The sequence below is a fragment of the Halichoeres trimaculatus genome, unplaced genomic scaffold, assembly GCF_033239565.1.
Source record: "Halichoeres trimaculatus isolate MK-OKI-2021-1 unplaced genomic scaffold, fHalTri1.1 fHalTri1_scaffold_22, whole genome shotgun sequence".
Taxonomy (NCBI): domain Eukaryota; kingdom Metazoa; phylum Chordata; class Actinopteri; order Labriformes; family Labridae; genus Halichoeres; species Halichoeres trimaculatus.
This window is the reverse complement of record NW_027437200.1, coordinates 22,693,155-22,718,933: the sequence shown is the minus strand read 5'-3', so window position 1 is coordinate 22,718,933 and position 25,779 is coordinate 22,693,155. Positions and strand designations below refer to the sequence as shown.

Sequence of the window (25,779 nt, the reverse complement as noted above, 5' to 3'; positions counted from 1 at the left end):
GCATCTCCTCCTCCTTTACCCAGGTGTCACAGGCACGCGCTCTGGCTCCCCCTCACAGTGTGCACGCGGACTGTCTCCTGCAGAACTTTGGAGCGCGCGGGACGCTCGGTTGATGTTTGGATTTAACGGCTTTTTTCCACTTCCTAAAGTCTTCATCTTGACTCAGAATCACCGAATATTTTACCGACGCTTTTCTAGTGTCTGTTTTTAAATTCCAGCCGCCGAGGACCCGGATTTAACGGATTCTTCCTGCGTTTGCGTCTCGTTTCATCAACTTTTGTGTGTAACATTCCGTCTTAAACAGTTTCATACTCACTTCATACTTTTTCTTTTTGAACATTTAACAACCAGGTGATCTTAACCTCTGAACACAGGTGATTTACTGACCTTCACAGGTGACACGTGTCCTGCGTGATTTACTGTTTTTAATGTTTTAATACATTTTAAAGAATCACGACTTTTTAGGGGGTCTTTGGTCCGTCCCCTCTTTGTCCCTCACACACATTTCTCACCGGAACCGGCTCCGTCAAACTCTGCTGGCATGTATCGACAAACTTCTACACAGAGTGGACATTAACCCTTCTCTCCCCGGGTCGGTCTGGACCACAAGCCAGTGGGCTGAGGGGGACTGAAGGAGGAGGATGCAGAGCCAGATCCGCTTGGTTCTGCTGAGCTGGTTCTGTATGTGGAGCCATGGAGGGAGTGTGGACTATGACAGGTGAGGATGATCAGTTCGTCTTAAAAACAGACACTGGTTTTTTCAAACTATACACATAAAGTAAAATCCACATGTGCAGTTAGACTACTAAAAGAATACGTCAAAAGTGTAGCCTGGATATCCTCACTGTTTAATGTTTAGACAAAATGCCCTCTGGATGCCATTCCAGTTACAACAAAAACAAAGTGTTGTGTGGATACCCTTCCAGTTAAAAACGGGGACAAAGTTTTCCTCTAGATTCCCTTCCTATAAAAAAAGACCAAAACAAAGTGCCCTGTAGTTCTGTAAAGTCGTAATTATAAACAAAATGTCCCTTGGATACCCTTCCTGTCCAAAATTTAGACAAAGTACCCTCTGGATGCTTGTCTTGCTAATAAAATTCAAACAAAGTATTGTCTAGATACCCTTCCTGTCAAAATGTAAACATAATCCTTTCTGTATATCCTCTCAGTTAAAAATGAAAACAATAGTCATCTAGATGCCCTTCCTTTTAAAATTGAATAAAACAAAAGAAAGAGCAATCTGAATGTCTGTCATGTTAAAAAGAAAAAAAAACAAGTCCCCCCCCTGGATGCTTTGTCAATTTTGAATTTAAAAGAAGTGCCATCTTGATGCCCTATTAGTCAGAATATGTACACAAAGTGTTATCTGGATGCCCTTCCTGTAAGTACTGTAAACACAGAGTCATCTGGATGCCTTTCCTATCAGAAGTATAAAAAATTGTCATCTGGGTGCCCTTACTGTTAAAATCAAAACCCTCTGGATGCCTGTCAAGTTGAACAATGTAAACAAATAGTCCTCTAGATGCCCTTCCTTTCAAAACAAAATAAAACTTAGTACTAAACAAAATATAAAAGAAATGCCATCTTGATGCCCTATTAGTCAGAATATGTAAACAAAGTGTTATCTGGATGCCCTTCCTGTAAGTAATGTAAACACAGAGTCATCTGGATGCCTTTCCTATTAGAAGTATAAAAAAATGGTCATTTGGGTGCCCTTACTGTTAAAATCAAAACCTTCTGGATGCCTGTCAAGTTGGTAAATGTAAACAAAGTGTTAACTGGATGCCCTTCCTGTAAGTACTGTAAACACAGAGTCATCTGGATGCCTTTCCTATTAGAAGTATAAAATAGGGTTATCTGGGTGTCCTTACTATTAAAATCAAAACCTTCTGGATGTCCTTCAGTAGATTAACTGTAAACAAAATGTCCTCTGAATGCCCTTGTAGTTATAACTGTATGCAAATAATAAATAATTGATATTTTTAACTGTAAGGGCATCCAGATGACACTTTGTTTCTTTTAACAGGAAAGGAATCCAGATGACAGTGTTTATATTTATGATAGGAAGCACATCCAGAAGACACTCTGTTGGTGTTAAATCCCTGAGAGGAAGTTCAGAGTTTTGTCTGGATGCCCTTTCACATAAAAACCCAAACAAAGAGTCGTCTTATCCAGGAATGCCAACATGGCAAAAAGCAGCTACTTGCAAACAGCCCCTGTTACATCTGCACATAAGTAATAACAGAGAGCAGGTAGGGAAACCAGGTGTGAAAATGTAGTTCTTACTATGAATAAACTGCCCTGAATTTGACGAATGAGACAAATGAAACGTGTGTGAGAGCTCGTAGAGTGAGTAAATGTGGGGTCATAGAGGAGAAGACGATGAAACCTGGGAGAGAGGGTAGACGGACAAAAGTGTCAGACAGCGTGACGGGAAAGGGAAAGTATGCAGAGGGAGCCCCCCCCCCCCCCCCCCCCCAACCTCCGGCTGAAATAACTCATGTTAGGACAGGCTCCAGGAAACACAACACGCCACGGACTCACACCTCGGTCCACACACACTCTCAGGTATCGGATACTAAAATATGTGTGTGTGATGTTTTCAGGTGGGGTAACCAGGCGGGGCTGTCGGGTCTCTGTCACTATGGAAACAGTGTGGAGTGTTGTTGGGGCTGGAGACAGACGGACGGGGGGCGCTGTCAACGTGAGGACACACAAAACACACAAAAATGATGAGGTCATAACCTGTGTGAGTTACTGTTGAGATGTTCTCATGCAGGTAGTTAATGTGTGTGTGTGTGTGTGTGTGTGTGTGTGTGTGTGTGTAGCTCATTGTCAGCAGGGATGTAAACACGGCGAGTGTGTCGGACCAGACAGATGCAGATGTCACCCAGGATACACCGGCAAGGCCTGTAACCAAGGTAACACTGCTCTTTTTTAAGTGTGTGTTTGTGTGTGTGTGTGTGTGTGTGTGTGTGTGTGTGTGTGTGTGTGTCTGTGTGTGAGATGATGCTAAATATCAGGTTTATGTCCCATGATGCATCTGAGAACGAAAGACAGAGACACATTCCTGTCATGCTTGTTTGGCCTGCAAAGACAAGTTTCACCTAAGACCCCCAAAACACACACACTTACACACACTTACACACACTCACACACACACACACACGCGCGCCCCCGCACACACAGAGTTATAATCTGCTGATTACAGGGTACATCAGGAGTCACATCCTGACTATAAAACAACATCTGGCTTAAGACACACACACCCAAAAACTGTGGGCAACACTTCAAAACTTGACACACACACTGACACACACACACACACACACACACACACACTCACACACTCAGAGCACTCTTCAAATGACTTAGAGCTCAGGAGGTCAAAGGTTAATCCTTCAGGTTGTCTCAAAGAGTGAAAGCAATTTCTCTCAGGTTAATGTTTGTTTCCTCACCTTTTACCTTTGTGCTGCCCTGTGTGTGTGTGTGTGTGTGTGTGTGTGTGTGTGTGTGTGTGTGTGTCAGATCTGAACGAGTGTGGCATGAAGCCCCGGCCCTGCAAACATCGCTGCATGAACACGTTGGGGAGCTTCAAGTGTTACTGTTTGGACGGATACGCGCTGCAGGCAGACGGCAGCTGCAGAAGTGAGTGCACACACACACACACACACACACACACACACACACACACACACACACACACACACACACACACACACATATTCAAATGAGAAAACAAGGACAAGCCCATGATGTCTGTTTGGTTTTTAATTATAAGTCACAGTGTTTCCAGTGGCCCAGCCAGCCACTGGGGGGAGCTCTTCATGTTTTGGCTTCACTTTTGGGAGCTGTCGTGTCGTCCATCAGTCAGTGGCGTTATCGGCTTCTTTGTAAATAAAGATTAAAAGACTTGAACCTGATCTGCTTTTTACAGATGCACGCACCTGTTACCATGCCAACTGTCAGTACGGCTGTAAGGTGACCAAGGGGGCCGTGCAGTGCACCTGTCCATCACCAGGATTACGACTTGGACCAGACAGACGCACCTGTGTCGGTCAGTGAGTGTGTTTCTCTTCCCAGATGAGGAACTGATGGGTGTTTATGTCAGATTAACTCTTTCTCTCTGTCTTGTAGACGTCAACGAGTGTGTGTCAGGCGGCGGTGTGTGTCCTCACCGTAGGAAGTGTGTGAACACCTTCGGCAGCTTCGTGTGTAGATGCCACCTCGGATTCAAACTCACCTACATCAACGGGCGGTACAGCTGCATCGGTGAGGCGTTCAGGGGTACAATGCAGAATTGTAAATATGTTGGGGTCAACTTGGACCTCTAAAACCTGTGACGACCTTTTGGAAACGGTTGAAGGCTGTTTTTTTTTTTTTTAATAGTGGATAATCTACCACTTTTCTTGAAAGCCCCGTTTCTACCAAGAGTTTCAGTTCAGTTCTGGAACGGATCCCCAAATTACGGACCTGTACCGTCCACTTTTTGGTTCCCTTCTGTTGGGTAGTTAGACATACTGGTCCGACCCAAAAGGTGGAGCTAGAAACACTGCAGTCCATTGATTGGTGGAAAGAATGGTCACTTCCTGTGCAACAGCGGTCTGAAACAAAGCCTGATTTCGCTTTGTAACAAATAGCCACATGCCAATCACAAAGAAGACGAATTGCTGGATGTCTTCCATAGTTGCGCTTTGACTACTGTTTGCACTTTTCTTCTTCATTGGATTTATTAGCGGGGTAGACTCCTGCTGCTATGCCGTCATGCTATTACATTGCTGATGCAGCTATCGGCACTCGGTGTACACACTTCCTACCAGGAAGGGCACGGTTAGCTAACGGGATCAGGCTTTACCAACCCAACCCGTACCAAACCGTACTGATCAGGACCACTTGGTGGAAACGGGGCTTCTCAAAAGCCCCATTTCCACCAAGCAGTCCAGTTCGGTTCAGCACAGTTTGGTACAGTTAAGCCTGGTCCCGTTTGCATTTCCACAGCAAACTGTGCCCTCTCTTGGTAGGCGGCGTGTAAGCCAGATGCCGAAAGCCGCAGCTGTTGAATAATAGCGTGACGTTGTAGCAGTGTACCCTGCTAATAAATTAGATGAAGAAGAAAAACCCAACTTAGAAAACAAAGAGCACAGATGTATGACATGAGCATTTCGTCCTCTCTGTGATCAACATGTAGCTCTCTGTAACAAAGTGCAATCAAGCTTTGTTTTAGGGGAGGCTGTGTGCCACCAGGAGAAATGCAGCCGTTGTCGGGGTTAGTGACGATTCTTTCAACCAATCACCAGTCTGCAGTGTTGTAGCTCCACCTTCTGAGAGTGGATCGGTTCAGTCTGACACCTAGGGCTTTGAAGAAAAGATTGAATTGCGATTTTTCTGGCAGATATTGTGATTTCAATTCGATTCACGATTTTCTTCAAATAAAGCTTTGTGATATTCACATGTAGGGCTGAACGATTTTAGAAAAAGATCTAGTTTTTCTGGCAGATATTGCAATTCAGGATTTTTTAATCATCAATATTGATGATTAAAAAATCTGTTTTCATCAACTTCTACTTCTAAACAGAGGCTTTGTGTTGTTGACCTGCTTACCAGCACTTTCAACATATTGATTGTCTCCAAATTTGTAAAACAGAATGTGTATAATACTTGACACAACAGATCCTGAGTCAGTCAGGAGCGCTGCAAAAAATTGCTGCTTTGGCGATCTCAAAATTGCATTGTCTAAAATTGCAATTTCGATCTGAAAACGATAAATTGTTCAGCCCTACTGACACCCATACAAAAGGGTCCCAAAAAGTGGGACAGCTTGTCTCGGTTATTTGGGGATCTGACCCGGGATAAGTCAGTGGAAACGCCACAAAATGCGCACCCTACCTAGACGAACCGAACCAGTCTGCTTGGTGGAAACGCGGCTAAAGTGTTGAGACTGTTAGATAAGGAGAAACTTTCACAAGAAAATAAGTGTTGAAGAAATCAAACATCTTTCTTTCTGTTGTCAGATAAGGACCCTCGCGCGTTCTGTGCTCTGAATCCAACCTCTCCAAAGTGCAAGTGTAAAGACGGCAGCTGTGAAGGTAAATGAAAGTTTGATAAAGCACGTTCAAATTAAAGGGTCACCTCTAAGTCTAGGGCCATGATTCTCTGCCAGAAAACGATGGATTGCCTCTTGTAAAAGAGTTCGTTGGGGTCTGGATCATAGATGAGGGCAGGTCGGATTGATGTAGTGATGTGGGCATTGTACTGGACCATCAAGGGGAAGTGCTAATTTACCAGTTGGTCTACGTTCCAACTTTGCACCCTTGGTCACAAGTTCTGGTTGAAAGGATAAAATCATGGATACAAGCAGCTAAAAACACTTTCTCAGCGTTAGGATTAGGGTCAGGAACTTGGAGTAGCACATAGAAAGAAGGTCATCGAGGTGGTTCAGGCTTTCGACAAGATCTTTCCTGGAGGCCTCCTTCTTGAGGTGTTTCTGGGCAAGTCCAGCTGGAAGGACTCTCTGTGGCAAACCCAGAGCTAGGTGGAGGTATTAAGTACCCCTTATGACCTGGGAGCACATTGGGATCCCCCAGGAGGAGCTAAAAAACATAGCTGAGGCAAGGTCTGGGTTGACTTGCTTGGCCTAGTTTTGCTTGCAGATGGTACTGAATGGAAGGATGTAAGTTTCTCATTTTGTGATGTTTTTTTTCCCCAGCTGTCCTCAAAGTAACTCTGGAGCCTCACAGACCGAGGACTACAAAAACTACAACCCCCATCACTACCACCCCTTCTGCTGCTATGCTTCCTACGACTCCAACTACAACCCTACCAAGCACTACCACAACAACCTTGCCTACTCCTGTCACGACAACATCACCAACCACTACCACAACCACTGTTACCACGACGACACCAGCTACCACTACCCCTCTTATTACAACAGTACCAGCTACCACTACTACAACTACTGTTACCACAACAACACCAGCTACCACTACTACCCCTGTTACCACGACGACACCTACAACACAAGCTCCTACTACCCCCACGACTGTTTTCAGTTCAACTCCGGCTGCTACGACCACTCTAACTATGACAACCCTCACCTTTTTACACACTACACCTGAACTGGCTACGACAACACCTCCAGTTACCACCACAACTACACTGACACTACAGACAACCACCACGACTACTGGTCCATCCACTGGTCCAACCACTACGACGACCACGCTGCCATCCACGACCTCCCTGCCTACAAGCACTGTGAGCAACAGGATCAATAAGGAGGTGACACACCGTCAGAGAGGAGACGTCCACAGTGAGGGAACACACACACACACACACACACACACACACACACACATTTATTTGATCAGAAGTTATAGATCAGAAGAAGTAAGAATGGTGAAAATATGAGGATAAGCTAACATTGAAGTTGCTGTGAGGACTTTCCCAAGACTTCATTTCCCATGAGCACCATCACACCAAGGTGTGGGCGGACCTTATGGGGCTCAACCTAGACCACAAGGCCACCGGCACCCCAGAACCAGATCTTTTTAACCCCTCTAACTGCTAACTGGCATTCATGAAACAGACTTTCAGGCTACATGACGGGAATAGACTCGTGTTCTTTGGAGGAAATCCAGCCGGACCAGGGGAACAGAGTACCAGGGTTTAGAAATAAGGTAGTTTTGGTGCTGATGACCTCATATTTAAGTCATGTCGTGTCGTGTGTGTCTGTGTGTGTGTTGCAGTTCCTCGACATCCTGGTCAGAATCAGGTGTGGGAATTCGACATCGAGCTGGGGAACACGGCCGAGGACACCAAAGACGATCCAGGTCAGCTGACACCAACACACGTTTAGAGATGTCATAACTGTGGGGCTTTTATTTTGGTAGCAAACATATGAGGTTAAAAAGTGCAAAAACTGGTGCACTATATACATAGTTGGGTATCGCCCCCTACTGGAGGACATGTTGCTTGAACAAAAGCAGAATTTGCTGATGTTTAGAAAACCAACCACTGATCATTTAGGATGAGGAGACACTTGAGGAACAAGTTTGGGTTCATCTGTCTGTGATGATGGAAGGAGTGTATCTGCTGCCATCTAGTGGTGGATTTTTTCCAGAAACATCAAACAGAGCATTCATATGTTACTTTCCTGGTTAGTTTCTCCACATTTAGCTCCAAAACATCACTTTTTCTACAGATTTAGAGAAATATTTGTGAAATATATTTGTCATATATTATATACATAAATGTTGAATGTTTTACCTAAATGTTGAATGTTATTTATAAATGTTATAAATGAATGTCCTGATTCTAAGTATTTAGCTACGTTTCTAAACATTTAGTTTCATTCTAAATATTTCGCTAAGAGATATTAATCAAACATTTATAAATCCTGAGGTACAATTTCTAGATATTTAGTTAACATGCAAATCCACACTCCTGTCCACAGGAAGTATCACAATAAAATTTGGAGAAAGCGATCCAGCCAAGTGGATTTTGAAAAAGTCAAACACAGTCGGCTAAATCAGCCGTTAGAAAATAAAGGTACTAAGTGCTGTGATGTTGAAGATCCTGTGGCCGACATCGGAGAAGTAGAGCTTGACTTTCTCAAAATCACATCCTCAAACTTTTATTTTGGTATTACCCAGAAGGCGGGAGTGTGAATTTGTATATTAGCTAAATATTTAGACATCTTTGCTAAATTTTACGAATGTTTGCCTGAGATTAAGAAATCTTGACTAGATATTTAGGAATCTTTGCTTAAGATTTATAAAACTTTGATAAATATTTAGTCGTAGCTAAATATGTAGAATCAAAACATTCATATAACATTTAGGTAAAATATTCAACATTTATATATATAGTGTTTGATAATAATAAATATAAAATCTATTTCACAAATATTTCTCTAAATCTGCAGAAAAAGTGACGTTTTGGAGCTAAATGTGGAGAAATGTTGTTATTTGTAGTGTGTGTAACTTTACAATCGGCGCCCCCTACCTCTTTAGGGGAAGTTTGGACCCCTCTGATTTTAACTGAAATATGAGTTTATTTTTCTGTGTGTGTGTTGCAGAGGTGGGCGTGCTCCGCTGCACCTTCGATCACGGCATGTGTGACTGGATGTCAGACAAAGAAGGAGACGTACACTGGGAGACGGCTCAGAACTCTGCAGGTAAGGGGCGCTGTTGGACCAGCTCTTGATCTGGGTTCAGATCCAGCTCCTCGCCTACCCCCTCCCACTCTCACACATTTCCCCAGGTGACCGTTACCTGTCCGTCCCGGAGCTGAAGGCGGGACAGAGAAGCACTCGTGGTGCCCGCTTGGTCATCCCAATCATCCCGCCCTGGAGCCACAGCGACCTGTGCTTCTCCTTCTCCCATTGGCTGACGGGGCATCACGTGGGCGTGCTGCAGCTCTTTGTCAGAAAGTCGGGGCGGGGCCACAGGTAAACGAGGGCTCAACATGTCCGTTACATCTGTTGAAAACCTCTGACTCCTGATTGGTTGTTACAGGTATGACCCCGCCCTCTGGAGCAGGACAGGCGGACACGGGTGGAGACACACACAGGTTTCCTTGACGATGCATGGGGTCGACAAGGTGAAGGAAAACGTGTCACAGTGCTGTAAAATGTTTTAATGATTCATTGTGCTGACAGGTGTGTGTGTGTGTGTGTGTGTGCGTGTGTGTGTAGGTGCTGCTGAAGGCTGATCGGAGGAGAGGACAGCGGGGACAGATGGCTGTTGATGATGTCACTCTGAGGCGAGGAGCTTGTCAGTGATGAACTTTATTTAAAGGGACAGGTCGCTGTTTTTTCACAAATCATGGACAGTTTTTGAAACTCCACGTTCTCGTTAAACTTTCAGCAAACTTTGGTTTTGTTTTTGTTTTTTTTGGATTTGAACCTGCTTTTGCTCTCCATACAGACAGTATTATTGATTCAATGGGAAAAAGGACCACTTCCTGTGCTGAGTCCAGAATATGTACATATAAAAGAATATAACTGTATTTTATTCAAGTTTTCAGATTTTTTTTGTTTTGAATTTACGTTTTAAGTTTATTGTAATGTTTAACGAATCTCCTAACCGATTCGATTCCTCCATGAGCCCAAAATGAACTTTTTTCCACGTTCCAAAAATAGGTGTCTGCTTTCTCTGATATGAGAACTGAAAAAATGTTTTTCTAACTTTGACTCTAAACTTGTTATTAATTGTAAGACTGACTAATTTGGTTGTGTGTGATTTATTTTGTAGTGATGGTGTACACGAGTGATAGAGCACGAGCGAAAAGCTGAAACACAAGCTGAAGACAAAGCTATGAGCTTAAGGCTAGAACATGAGCTCAAGGCAAAAATATAAGTTCAAAGGCCAAAACACAAGCTAAAGGCTAAGACATGAACTCAAGTCTAAATTTCGACCTATATGCAAAGCTACAAGCTAATTACTAAAACCTGAGCTGAAAACTATACACCGGCTAAAAGGCTTAATCCTGAGCCAAAGGCAAACCATGGGTTAAAGGCTTTAACATGAGCTAAATGCCAAAGCACGAGCTAATAACTGAAACCTGAGCTAAAGGCTAGAACATGAGCTAATAACTGTAACCTGAGCTTTAGGCAAACCATGGGTAAAGGCTAATACCTAAGCTAAAGGCTAAAACAAGACCTAAAGGCAGAACCATAATCTAAAGGCTAAAACCTGAGCTAAAGGCTAAAACCTGAGCTAAAGGTTTAAACCTGAGCCAGAGGCAAACCATTGGTTAAAGGCTAAAACATGAGCTAAATGCTGAAGCACCTGCTAAAAGACCTTAACCTGAGTCAAAGGCAAACCATGGGCTAAAGGCTCAAACACAAGCTAAAGGCTTAAACCTACGCTAAGGGGCAAAACCATAACCTAAAGGCTAAAACATGAGCCAAAGGTTGAAACCTGATATTTAGGAAAATCATGGATTGAAAGCTAAAAAATGAGCTAAATGCTAAAACCTGAACCTAAGACTAAAACACCACCTAAAAGGCTTAAACCTGACCTAAAGGCAAACCATGGGTCAAAGGCTAAAACCTGAGCTAATGGCTAAAACAGGAGTCTAGGGCAAACCATGGGTTAAAGGATCAATCACAAGCTGAAGGCTAAACCTGAGCTAAAGGCTAAAACCTGAGCTAAAGGTTTAATCCTGAGCTTAAGGCAAACCATTGCTTAAAGGCATAAACTTGGGCTGAAGGCTTAAACATGACCATTATGCTAAATCACCTGCTACAAGGCCTTAACCTGAGTCAACGGCAAACCGTAGGTTAAAGGCTAAAACGTGAGTTAAAGGCTAAAAGTCAAGCTAAAGGCTTAAACATGAGCTTATTACTGAAACCTAAGCTGAAGGCTAAAGGCTAAAACCCAGGTCAATCTGTTTGTGCTAATGTTGGCTCCAACCCACAGTCAGCAGTTATTCTGCAGTGGTCTGTTCAAACTTGAGAGTCTATCAATAAAATGAAGAGCCAGGTTACGTTAGCTCTGCTTGGTGAGGTTGGAGTTGGTAGATGAGCTCTGGTAGGACAGAACCAGGATTCACTAACGTTACACGTTACAGACACGTCTCGGAGCACCGGGCTGTGAGGAGAGAGAAATATAGCAGCTGCTAAACTACGCTACAAACTGACAAAGTTAGCTTGTTGTCAGGTTTCAGGAGTCTGTGTTGCTGTAGCAGTGAAATAAACATTATTTGATTTTACTAAAGACATGAAGCTGTCTGCAGCTGTTTCTGTGTTGGTTTCATTTATTTTTTGTCATGGATGGTTCATGAAAGGTCACATCTGTTGATTAAACCTGGGTCATGACCTGAGAGCAGGATTGTGAAACTGATTGTTCTGATCGTCTTTCTTCCACCATGACTCGCAGGATCCCTTATCCTGATGGTGTATCAATATGTTTGAACTTGTTTTTGAAGAAGCTGAAACTGCTGATATCTTTATCGTTACCATTATCTTTTCCTAAAAGAAGAATTAAGAAACAATTTCATCAGAGTTGGTTTGCTTCATCACTTTCACTGTTTGAACTTTGTCACTTCCTCTTTAACATGATTCTTATTTTTAAAACTGAGCAGCTGAAAATGTGGAAAACATCTGAATCCACAACGACAGTAGTTTAAATTTTCAAAATATTTTTGAGAGTATCCAAAAGATAGAACTAGGAATTAAAAAAATAAAAAAAAATCAAGTAAAATAAAAACACAGCTATAAAGGCGCTGCTAAAGCTAAAAAAGCTAAATGCTAAAAGGGTTAATCTGTTTGTGCTAATGCTAATTTTAATCCACAGTCAGCAGTTATTCTGCAGTGGTTGTTTCAAACCATAGACTGTAAAAAAAATGGACGTCATCTTGCTCGGCTTGAAGTGAGGTCTCCACAAAAACTGCTCCCCCTGGTGGCTGGCTGCAGTATAGGTTAAAAAATCCATCTCCCCAGTCATTCCAGATGGGCTGTGGTCAAACTTTAAAAAATTGATACACCTGGTAGAAATGTTTCTCACGTCTGATTGTTGTGGTGGTTTAAAGATATTATTTGGCTGCCTTGTATTCAAGTCCTCTTTTTTCTGAAAAGTTTCGTTTTCATTAGTTATAAGAGGTTAAAAACTAGGTTTTACGTCACGTTTAACGATGATTGTTTAACAATCATTCTTGTGTATTTTTTTCAGGGATTGTAAAAGGTGTTTGGAGGTAGAGTCAAGAAGTGATTAGACTCTTGAAACAAACAAAAAAATATTATTTTTGTCACCCAGCTCCACTCAGATTCTCCCAGAATCCCTCACAGCCTTTGACGGGGCTTCAAAACTGTACAATGGTAAATGGTGGAGCCACGCTGTCCACTCTATACAGTCTATGGGTCAAACTTTAGAGTCTATCAATAAAATGAAAAGAGTACGTCAATCAAAACAATGTTTTTTGAAAACTCCAGCCAAAGTGAAGATTTCGGAAAACTCTGGTTTCATGGTTTTGTTTAGACGCTAGGAAACAGAGTTGTTGGTTCTCAAACGTCACAGCTGAATGACGAGGGCTCATTCTGATTGGCTGGCACAAGGTTTAACGTAGGGAAAACACTGACAAATCAGGGTTTGAAATGCCTCGAGCTGCACTTATCAGCAGATTTGCCTACACAAAAGTATTTTTTAACCAATGAGGGAGTGATATTTGTTTTTGAAAATGCCAGCTACAAACTGAGTTTACAAAGTTTGTGATAACCTTGTCACTTGTATCCTTGGAAAAGTTTTCCCGTACAAAGAAAAGTAGTGTTTAACAGTTTTGACCTCCAAAGAAACAAACACATGCTTTGGTAAGAGTCTCGTCTGTGCGTGGACGGGTGAAAGTGCTCATGGGAAACAACAGATTCTGGAAAGCTCCTTTAAACTTGGTGTGATGTCGTAGTTTTTCAATCGTTGGGAGTGTTCATGTTTCTGACACGCTGCCTGATGTTTCTTTGGACATATTTGGTCAGCTTCTGTTCACTTCCTCATTTTTGAACAGATGGATAGATAAGAAGTTTTATATAAAGACTGATGCTTCTGTTTGAAACCACAACAGAAGAAGAAGAAGAAGAAGAAGGTAAGTGCAGAAAATGTGATGTCATGTGGACGATCTTTTCTCCAGCAGAGGATCAGGGACTCTTCTGTTTCTGTCTGAACCTCCAGGCTCGTCTCATCACCATGAAGATCCTGGTCGTCTCTGTGCTCCTCTGTGCCGCCACGGCTCTGACGGCTGCTGATGGTGAGTACTACAAACGCTGGTTTGTGACCTTACATCAGACTTGGCGACCAGTTTTTGAAATTCTCCACTTTGCCACAGTGTCAACAAGCAGAGCTGACTTCTCTTACAGGTACCATGACGTCACCGTGGGTACAGATTGCCAGGCGCTACTTTGCTTATGTTGGCAAGAGCATGGATTGGCCGAACGCAGAGGTAAGAGATGATTTAAACAGGGCTGCTTCTTACAGATCAGTTTCTAGTCTTTGCACAACACTAAACTCAGTTTTTCTCACACTAACTTCTGTCTCTGTTCACTTCAGAGAAACTGCCAACTCTTGGGCGGACATCTGGCATCTATGCATGAATTATATGAGCGTAACTCTATCAAGAATCTGATAAATCGGTATGGGGGAGGGGATCCATCTTCATGGATTGGAGGATCTGATCTTGACAGGGTGGGTCATTTATCACCACAGAAAAGTCTCTTTCTGATGCAAGGAGTCCCACAGGGATCAATGTTAAGACCACGATAAAAGGATATTTACAGAATCTCTAACAAATTGAAATTTGTTGCATTTGTAGATGACAGATTTATTGTGTTTCCACTTTTTGAGAATAAAACTAAATTCATGGCATTTGGAGGTGACAGAGTGAATTTTGAAATAAGACTGAAGTTGAATAAGGTTGAAATTGAAAGAGGATACATTTTTAAAAGTAGATTTTTGTTTCTGCTTTTTAAGGCCTTATTATGGTGGCCTTGAAGGGCAATGGGAATAAATATTTCAAAAGCGTAAAATAAATTTCAGAAGCACTAATACATTTCACGAATCACAGATATATTTCAAAATAACACATTTCACAGAATGCAAATAAAAATTACGGATTACAAATTCAAAGTAACCAATCATAAAATAAATCTAATCCATCCCAAATTGAAATTTGGGATGTAATTCAACTTACCTTTATGTGATCTAAATTATCAAACGGAATATTGAAAAACCAACAGATTTTCATTTGTTTTCATTTCAAAAAGGAGAAAAAAATGTTTTTGAATGTTTTGCCTTTTGATTTATAATTGAATATCAACTGAACGAATGATACACAGATTCATCATTGACCAGTTATTACATTTCACACTTTGTCACATTTTTTATTTTGGGACAGATGTTAAATTTCTATGGAGCACAATTGTAATGTTGTGCACACTGAAAATAACGACAACATTTCTCAACATTTAGCTCTAAAAAAATCACTTTTTCTGCAGATTAAGAGAAATATTTGTGAAATATATTTTTCAATTACTAGATATAAGTGTTAAATGCTATATCTAAATGTTGAATGTCATTTATAAATGTTACAAATTAATGTCCTGATTTGAAATATTAAGTAACGTTTCTTAACATTTAGTTTTTATTCTAAATATTTAGCTAAGACTTAAAATTTATCAAAGATTTCAAAATCTTGAGGTACGATTTCTAAATATTTAGCCAACATGCAAATTGACACTCCTGCCAGCTGGAAGTACCAAAAATAAAAGTTGGCGGAAGCGATCCAACCAAGCGGATTTTGAGAAAGTCAAACTCAGTCGACTAAATCAGCTGTTAGAAAATAAACGTACCAAGTGCTGTGGTGGTGATGTTGAAGATCCTGCGGCCGACATCGAGGAAGTAGAATGAAAACTAAATGTTTTGAAATGTAGCTAAATATTTAAAATCAGGACATTCATTTATAGCATTTATAAGTAACATTCAACAATTAGATGAAATATTCAACATTTTTACATAATATATGACCAATATATTTCACAAATATTTCTGCAGAAAAAGTGATGTTTTAGAGCTAAATGTGGAGAAATGTTATTTGTAGTGTGTGCAACTTAAATACAGAAAACTCATTTCCAGGACCCTTTTAACTCTTCAACCATCATATCATCATTTTCCAGGAGGGAACTTGGGAGTGGACTGATGGTTCTCCTTTCGACTACGATAACTGGTGCTGGGGACAGCCAAACAACAAAAATGGCAACAACCGCTGCACATTTTACAATGCTGGTAAATAATAAATGTTTTTTTTTTTTTAATCATCAGTATGAATGACATGGAGCTTATTAAGTCTGAGGATGTTCTTTATGTGATTCTGATATCTGCAGGCCGGAGATGCCGGTCAGCTTTTCCGTGTGGTGACCAGTCTCCCTCCGTCTGTGTCAAGCTGAAAGGCTCTGAGGCATAAAGACGCTGTGAAACACACACACACACACACACACACTGCTGGATGAGCGTTTGAAAAGTCATCGCTCATGACTTGTTGAACCTGCTCTCTCTAAATGACAGGTGACACAAACAGGAGCTGGACTGTCTCTGATGAGATCAAACCACCTGTTTATTAAAAAAAGCCTTTAGCTCAGGTTCTTTCTTCTGTTACTTGTATTCTTGTGCTCAATTAAACGCTTGAAGCATCCAAAAAGAAACGGCCTGTGTCACATTTTGTGCATTTATCGTAGATGTTGACTGGGTTCAAGGGTTACAGGGTTAGGGTCAAAGGGTTGGAGTTACAGGGATAGAGTTACAAAGTAAGGCTTACAGAGTTAGCATTACCACGTTAGGGCTACACATTAGAATTATGAGGACATGGTCAAGGTTTAAGGGTTAAAGTTACAGGGGTTAGACATGTGGGGTTGGTCAGAGTCAGGGTTAGGGTTGGGGTTACGGGGATAGGGTTTTGGAGTGAGGGTTACAGGGATTAGATTATAGAGATAAGGTTGTAGAGTTGAGGTTCAGGGTTGGGGTTACAAGGATGGGGTTATAGAGACAGGGTTAAAGGGTTATAGTTACAGGGACAGGGTTAATGGGGTAGGGATTGGGTTAGGACTACAGGGTTAGGGTTTGTATCAGTGTTATTGGACTTGGGTTTGGGTTACGGGTTTATTGAACCTTTAAACTTGAAAGTCTTCAATTATTTTGATTTCAGTTACAAACATAAATATCTGTAAAAAAAAGAATACATATATAAAAAACTCATATTCCAGATGTGTTTTATCTCCTAGTGTCTAAAAAAACAGGTGTAGTGTTTTATCACAGTACGTGTTTTGGCGAATGTACATTTTCTCTTTATGCTGATGACTAGATACTTTACATGAAGATACAGGTGTGTGGGTTCTATTCGTTTACTTTCTTAATATTTTAAGTTGTATTTCTGTCTGAGCTCTTTTGCTTTGATTTTAGGTTTGCAACTATCTTTGGTAACACTATATGTAAGAAGCTTAAATTGAATTACGTAAAAAGTCATTTTATGAGTTAATCCAACACTAACACCTGAGTGGACATCCAGACAAGCTTGTTTAACCAGCTGCTGTTAAAGGATCACTGGTAAACAAATCTGCCCCTGGATCTTCTTGTCTGTCAGAGTTTTGCATAAAATGACATGAAAAGTGAAAAATATTTCCATAAACTTCTTCCTAAGTACATCCTGTGCTGCTTGGTGTGGTTAGTTCTTAAAGGTTTGAACAACAAGAGGTGAGTGGATCTTTGAGATACATAAAGTAGTGATTTGTACAAACTAAAATAATTTGATTGAACAATGTTATGTTTTCTTAAAAGGTTTTTTTTTTTTTTGTTTAATATTGTTTTTCAGATAAATGGTTTTGCCAAGGAGCGCCCTCTCTTTTATCGGTAAACGCAATTCATTAAACACCAATTTCTTCTCTCCTAATTCAAATAGCAGTCAGTGTATCAAGTGACAAACTCTATTTTTTCTCAGGGATTGTCCTTTTGTTCCAGAGGAAAACCGCAAATCTGAGTGAGTATCTCTTCAGGATTAGATGAGGAACATGTTCTCCCGGTAAACATTACTAACACAGTCTGGATATCTTCTTTAAAGACAAGAGAAATGTGATGACTTTATTAAAATTTTTCACAGTCATAAATGATTACAGTTATTGAGGTTAAAATTGTGGCTGGTACGATAATAATATTTGAGCATCCCACTTTTATTGGGATGTCGCAAAAACAGTGTCCGCCATGGTTTTATGGTCTTCTGTCATCAAAAGAACAGATGGATTTTGTTTCAAGGAAATTCTGACTTTCAACCCCACGTAAAACTACAATTTCAACATTTAAACAATGATAGATGAATAATTTTTACCTTCAACCATAGTGACATTTTGCGTGTGACGTCATAACGCCTGAACTACTGGATGTTTATGTCAAACTGATAAATCATGGTATCTGTATTTTCACGTTCTGTTGTGGTGGTTTGTACCAAAGTGTGACTCAAGGCTGGTTTGTATATATATATATATATATATATATATATATATATATATATATATATATATATATATATATATATATATATATATATATATATATCATGTATAAATGTTGAATGTTGTTTAAAAATGTTAGAAACTAATGTCTTCATTCTAAATATTTAGCAATATTTCTAAACATTTAGTTTTTATTCTAAATATTTGGCTAAAAGAAAATATTAATCAAAGATTTATAAATCTTTTGCAAAGATTTCAAGATATTTGCTAAGATTTCTAAATATTAAGTCAAGATTTCTGAAGTCTGAGGTATGATTTCTAAATATTTAGCTAACATGCAAATTCACACTTCCCCCTGCCAGAAGTACCAGAATCAAATGACAACATGTTTCGTTAGCTGAATACAACAACTACTGAATTACAGAGACTTGTTAGCGAAGGAACTGGTAGGCGGATAACTGGCGGATAATTGTGGTGACGTATGTATAACTATGCATCACCAATGTTTTGACCAAAATGTGTTGTTGCCTAAAGTCGACTGTGTTGACTGACCGTAAATGGTCAATACCAGCCCTCTAGTGGTTTCTTTCATTACTTAATTTTGTTTTAAAATCAACAGTTTTCATTAAAGACGTTATAAATAGTGCGACATGATGATGTAGACGTGATACAAATGTGAACTCCGCCCACAGCCCCTCAGCGGTACCACCTCATCAAAAGCTACCTGACCTGGTATGAAGCTCGGACGTACTGCAGGGTGAAGCACGTTGACCTCGCCACCGTCAACAACACAGACGACAACAACCAGCTGTTCCAGGTGCTGAGCGGACACGTGAGTCCCAGCTGGATCGGGCTTCAGAGGGGATGGAGTCACAGGTGGATGTGGTCTGACGGGAGAGGCGCAGCGGGGTTCTCCAAGTGGAACGATGGGGAACCTTCTGGCAACGAGTGGTGTGGGGAGTTGTCCGAGAGAGGCGGGTGGAACGACTTAGAGTGTGGAGAGGCGAAAGGCTTCGTCTGTTACGAACGTAAGTGACACACGCTGGGTGTTTGGTAGGAAATGTGGATAAATTCAATCAACGTCTTTGACCACACATCATTGGAACCTCAAGGTTTCCTCTCGCTGTTAGCATTTCAATATTGCCTTTTTGGGCACGCCATCTTCAGAAACAAGTCTTTGTGACCCTCTCTGTGTTAGAGCTGATTGATAACTGCTGTTGAAATAATCTTTGTGTTAAACGTCCTCTCTACTTTTCAAATTGGTCTGGTTTGGAGCCACTTCCTTCCATGACTATCGCTGTGTCTCTCTATCTTTTGTCCTTCTGTTGCTTGGTTGTGAGTGACAGCTGAAAGATCAAATATTCTATGACTTTTCATAAAAAGGCTGTTGCTAATTCATTTTATTCAATTTGAAAATCTACAACGAGAGAAACAATCTTCCCACAGTGTGTCGGTAAGGATGGATGCTCCGTCTTCTCGCCAGTAGAGGGCTGTAATAGCGGCGTTTCAGCAAACTTGTGAAAACGGCCTCCAGAGTGGATTTTTCTGAAACGCTGCTGACACTGTTCTGAGCATCTGTTGCTCCACTTCTACTCTTAGCATTCAAGAACCAGTCCTTTTTTGGTTCATTTCACGTGGCACAAAAAGTTTGAATACGGTCTAACCAGCTTCCCTCTTAAATGACTGCTTCAAACAAATTTCTCAGAGCTTGTTCTTATGCAAAGTGGACGTTGTCCTGTTTCCATACTTTTCATTTTTCCTATACAGTGCAGTATGGTATGTGTTGACTTCCTGTTTACATGTTGTTATCCTCATAAATGTGTCTTTAGGTCAGAATGGTCACGACAAGTACATCTACTACCCTGACTCAAAGACCTGGACCGGCAGCCTGGAGTACTGCAGGAGCAGGCACACCGACATGGCCTACGTCAACAGCGACCAGGATAACTCTGACATCATCAACTTAGTCAAAACATGGCACGGTGCTGTCCTTCTGGAAAACAAAGTGTGGATCGGCCTGTTCAGCGACGCCTGGACGTGGTCTGATGGAGGAGGAACTTCCTTTAGGAACTGGCAGAGCAGCGAAGGGGATCAGGAAAACTGCGCTCAAGTTTTGCCGTCATATCCTGGACGTTGGGTCGATGCACCGTGCTACCAGAAAAAGACGTTTGTCTGTCAGGGTGGTGAGTGATGAGCTGCTGAGTTAACGTAATCAGTTTTTTTACTTTCTTTCAATTTATGTAAAATATCAAACTTTTTATCGCTCCTCTTCCCTCTGATTGGCCAGTCCTTTGGAGGCCTGTGTGGGCAGAGCTATGGGAAGACCTTTGTGTTTGAGGTCGACCAAATGTGTCAACCAAATGGGAAACCCTTTTAACCCTATACACAGTTTTTCACTATTTCTGGATTCTGCAGATCACAAATCGAAGAAGATGGTGATGAGGACGACGGTGCGCTCAGATGGGGATCTCACAGACTCTGTCATAACCAACTCACTCCTGAAGCAGGTACAAAATTGTGAATAATACAACGCTTGCTGTTCACACACCGCAAGATAACGACATTAAAACAAAATGACTCTGTTTTTCATAACCCTGCTCTTTCCTTTTAGCTGGAGATGAGACTCAAACTTCATTTTTTGGCTGACTTCACTTTGAGCTGGAGGCGAGACAAAAATGGAGTCATCTTTCAACGTTATAAAGAGCGGAAGTTGGTAGAGGAGGATGTAGAAGAGACAGGTGAGCAATTTATTGACTGTCATAATGTTTAAATCCATAGATAAAAAAAAGATACAGAAAACTGGTCTAACTGTGTTATTGGAATATGTTATGTGTTATTAGAAAAATGAAGAATTGAAGATATTTCAATAGTGTTTTGGTGCAAATGATGACTTGATGTATGTTTTCTCATTACAGGATGCTAATCATCAACCACTATGTTTCAACACAACCACAGGAGTTGAACTCTTCTTCTTCTGTTTCTAAGAGATACTGAATTTAACCAAAGTGAATGAACATTTATGTTGTTTTTAGTTGTTACTCTGTTATAAAAAATGAATAAATATATATGTGAACATGTCTTATTCCAACACCTGTTTGACGTAGATTATGGAATAAATAATGGATAATCCACACTGCATGAGTTTGAGTGGTGTTATGTGTTTTTATTAATTTATTTTTAATAATTGTTATGAACATTATTTACAGAGAAAGTCTTAACGTCTTTGATGAAAATTAGGGTCAATAGAATCTCAAAAGCCTTTCAAGAACTCATTAAAAGTGGAATTTTGTTGAACCACTTGACACCAATTGAAAATATCAGGTTAGTCAAATTTTTGAAATTTTTGGAATTTGATTTGTTTATTGTGAACACAAGTTTATCAATTCTGCTTATAATGAAAATTTGGAATTTTAAGTGTTGATAAACTATTAACATTAGTGCAATTGTTTTAATGCTTATTTTTCTTGTCTTTTTGGTCAAACAAAAAGGTTGTCATTGCCATTTACTGAATCGTCTTGTGATGTTTTCAATCTGTTGAAAATTCTTGATTTTACAAACTTAACGCTTACCTAGGTCCACTTTTTTTTTCTTTAACCCTTTTTATGCTTAATAGAGCTTAGATAATTAAAGTGATGCCACTCAAATATTTCTGTCACTTTTGTACCTGTAGCTGAAAGAAATGTGAAGTCCATAAAGAGCTACTCAGCTGCATAAAAACGTCCCTTTTCCAAAAACGGCAGAAAATGAGAGCAGGGTCATGCATGCAATTAAGTGCTTGTGCACTGTGCTGTTTTCCCTGTTACTAAAGAAAAGATCTTCATCAATCAACAAGCTAATTCTCATTTGTTTAATCAATGCAAAAAAAACCAAAGCGTCAGGGAACACTGAAAAGGGAAATAAGGACTTAACTCAGCACACGTGTCACAAAGAGTTTGAACTATTTGTCTCTGAAAAGAAACCTCAAAAGCATAGTGTGTGGATTTTACAGAGAAATGTGCTGTAAATGATTAATTTTATGCTGTTAACCAAACAGCAGCAACACAAACCCCCAATCTTCAAAAGTTTTCTTGCGTTAGAAAAAGCTCATGTTGTATGCTGATGATGTTGTTTACTTTCTTGATCCTGTCAGGAAAAGAGTCAAGTTTCAAAGACCTTGTAGTCAAATATCTTCAGTTTAAGCCTCTGTGGGCTTGTTTGGTTTCCATGAAGTAGAACTAGTAAACTCTTGATTAAAGTTAGCAAAGAATATCCAGAGAGAGGTGAGCCGAGACATCGGACGAGGTGTACTTCTGACTCTTTTTAAATTTAATATTTAGAGCTTTACCAAAGAGGGATAAAGAAGATGTTGAAATAAAAACAGATAAAATTTTTTTTATCTAATTAATTACAGGATTTGTAATCAATTAATCTAATTAATCGCATTTTAATCTCATATCTGCTTAAGGTCCCAAAATAAAGAATTGGAATTCCAGGACATTAAAATTACATTAAAAGACATTAAAAAAACATTTAAAAATAAGGTGGGAATATATACAACACATTTTTAGGTACCCAGAGGCATAAGGAACACATGAAAAAAGTGTTATGGTTCTATCTTTACAAAATCTACACATTCCTTTACCTAAGATAAGCTGATTTGATTTTCAGGACGGTTTTAGGTTTTGTCACATTTTTACTTGATGTGGACTCGATTTTCACTGCAATATGAACTTCTATACTTCTGAGGTCAGGAGAACCAGGGCTAAAGGCTAAAAAAAAAAAGTGAGGAACTATGTACAAAACACTTTTTTCAAGTGTTGGATCAAAGAAAAGTGAAGTATTTTCAGTTTAACATGCTCTGAACACACAAACTGTTGCTCATTGGTGCAGAGGAGCCACAAGCTGAAACATGACACAAGGAAGATGGAAGCAAATTTTCTAAGAACTCTTTAGATTTAAATACAGGATATATATCGATCATCCAGGGCTTGTTTAATGCAGTTAAGAGTTTAGAATTATGTGTTTTTTACAGAATTGAGCTAGAGCAAACGGTTGATTTTCTGTAGATTTTCAAAAAGGACGTGTGAATAAACGAGATGTGGACGGCAGTCACAAATCAATCTCGCTTCCCTCCCTCCGCATGTTGCCGACGCCACGTGTGATACATTCAGGGACCGTCGGAAATTTGAAAATCTGACGAGAACACCTCTTTTTACAAGTAGGACACACGGTTTGTAAATGCCAGACATTTGAAATTAAGTGCGTCTTTGAACGCCCCGCGGGTTTGGATCCAGATTAATCTGCGTTAATTTTTACAACGCGTTAATTTGCGGTGTGATTAATTAATCTAATTAACGCGTTAAAATGACAGCCCTAATATATATATATATATATATATATATATATATATATATATATATATATATATATATATATATATATATATATATATATATATACACACACACACATACATACATACAAAGATATATTTATATATAAGTATATGAGTATTTATATCTTGATCTAACATCAACAATGTAAACTATCAACCTTGTAACTTTCTCTTGCTGTAGAAAAAGCTCAGGTTTTACGTCGAAGACCTTGTGGTGTGCTTCCTTAATCCAGTCAGGATCTGTAGTCAAATACTCTGTTTAAGCCTTTGAAGGCAGGTTTGATTTCCATACATTTTCCATACAACAACTTTACCTGGAGTAGTAGTTGGCAAAGCACATATAGAGTGCTGCAGGTTGAGGAAACACACACTAGAGGAGGTACACTTTTTAAATAATTTTTACTTAAAATGCTTAGGGCTTTATTATAAGAGAGAAAAGAAGATATTTAGACCGTTATGGGCTGAACTTCGGATTCTTGTTGTTTCCTTCATCCTGTCTTGTGATTCTAAATTTCATTTATTTTGTACAATGTTGTCTAATTTTACAGCCATGAGCTCTAAAGCTGCCTTTCTCACAGGTAAAAAATTCACATTTCCTTTTTTTTTTATTCATAACTAAAAAATATGATCACAGTGTAATTTATAACCCTATGTTTCATTAATTTTAAAATCAAAATGATGTTCTAAAGACTGAATTTATCTTCCATATAGGCCATGGTGCTTTTTCTCTGTTAAGTAAAAAACAGTCCCTGTATTCTGTGAAATTGTAGCTTTGACACAAATGTCAAATTTGAAGTTATCACTTTTAATTATTAATTTTATTTCTTTTGTAACAAAAATTTGAAAAAATGTTCTTCACAATGTCAAATCTTTTCAACATTTTCTTCTACAAATTCAATTGCAGGTATTTTCCTGATGCTTTTAACGGCTGGAGATGCAACATTTACCACAGGAGGTAGATATATGCTACTGCTGTATTTGATTACAAAAGGAAACAATTTGGTTTTAGCAAAGGAGAGATCTCACATTTCCAAAAAACAGCAAACCTTTGAGTTCAGAGACCAGCTATGGAAAACAAACCTCAGTAAATATAAAAGTTATACATAAAGCACCAAAAAGTTTCAACTCATGCATTTCAACTCACAGTGCACCACAGGTACCACTTCGTCCAAACCCCAATGACATGGAGTGACGCTCAGAGCTACTGCAGAGAACACGGCAGCGACCTGGCTACCGTGACGACCAAGGAGGAGCAAGAGCAACTCAACGAGGTCATTGTGGCCACGGTTCGTGCTTGGATTGGCCTGAGGAGAACAGATACTGCTAGCTGGATCTGGTCTGATGGCTCAGGGCCCGTCAACGTTTACAACTGGAATCCAGGCTATGGTGAATGTGCGTCTATGATAAAGGGCGGGTACTGGGAACCCGAAACATGCAGTGAACAGAGAGCTTCCCTTTGCTACAAATGTAGGTGAACGCGTGATTCAATGAACTCACAATTTTCAGACTAGTGATTTTTGGTCTTTTTAGAACCATTAAATGTCGTTTTTCAGATGCCAGCAATGGGGCTGTAATTTACTTCCTCAACAACCAACTACTGTCATGGCGGAAAGCTCAGAGCTACTGCCGACAGCACTACGTTGACCTGGTGAGTGTGTCATCAGAGGAGCAGACTCCACAGGTCCACTCTGCGACCAAGGACAAGAACGCCTGGATTGGGCTGTTCATCGACGACTGGGCGTGGTCTGACGGGAACAACAGCAGCTTCAGAAACTGGCATGAAAACGAGCCGAACGATGATGGCGGAGACTGTAGTTTGATGAGAGGGAACTTCACATGGGGGAATTCTCAATGTGAGAGCAAACTCCCTTTCATCTGTCGCAATGGTAAGTTACCTGATAAGATTAAATTACAGACTTTTTCATTTTACCATGAGGTAAGACTTTTTTTAAAAAAACATTAAAAAGATTTGAAGGCCTCATCCCGACTTTAAGCTGTTGTCAGCAACTCATCTTTAACAGTTGTGGTTTGCACAGTTGTGGTAAACTGAGAGGGACTAAAGCTTCAAAGAATAAATGAAACTAAAAGCAGGTTTATTGACATCTCCTGAGGCCATCTAGACGGACTTGCATGGTTCATTGCCCGAAATCGTGCATGTCCATCTTATCAAGCTACCGATTGCTGACAACTTCACTGGTCGATTGCTTTACGCCCCAATCAGGAGACAGTCAGGAGAAGGAAAACAAATATTCATGGATATTTTTGGAGCCAAAGCTTGAATACCAATAAAATTCAATACCTTATAAAATCACAATTACGACTTTTTGATACTTTTCAAGGGCCTTAATTTTCCTAAGATTGATTTATCAACTTTTAATACTTTATACGACAATACGACTGCATATGATTTAATAAAAAT

The 25,779-nt window shown here is 40.0% G+C and overlaps 2 protein-coding genes across 2 annotated transcripts; both read left to right on the top strand.

Moving 5' to 3' along the window:
- Positions 1–10: 10 nt before the first annotated feature.
- LOC141784365 (nephronectin-like) lies at positions 11–11,614 on the top strand. Its single transcript, XM_074662189.1, has 13 exons — positions 11–718; positions 2,607–2,704; positions 2,829–2,921; positions 3,529–3,648; positions 3,938–4,057; positions 4,138–4,272; positions 6,012–6,086; positions 6,707–7,312; positions 7,749–7,832; positions 9,080–9,178; positions 9,265–9,451; positions 9,519–9,603; positions 9,698–11,614. The coding sequence occupies exons 1-13, from the start codon at positions 642–644 to the stop codon at positions 9,782–9,784; spliced, it is 1,866 nt and encodes a 621-aa protein (XP_074518290.1). The 5' UTR covers positions 11–641; the 3' UTR covers positions 9,785–11,614.
- A 2,057-nt stretch (positions 11,615–13,671) lies between these two features.
- On the top strand, positions 13,672–15,981 carry LOC141784406 (ladderlectin-like). Its single transcript, XM_074662237.1, has 5 exons — positions 13,672–13,743; positions 13,853–13,935; positions 14,043–14,177; positions 15,665–15,773; positions 15,872–15,981. Exons 1-5 carry the CDS (start codon positions 13,683–13,685, stop codon positions 15,949–15,951), a joined length of 468 nt encoding a protein of 155 aa, XP_074518338.1. The 5' UTR covers positions 13,672–13,682; the 3' UTR covers positions 15,952–15,981.
- The last annotated feature ends 9,798 nt before the right edge of the window (positions 15,982–25,779 follow it).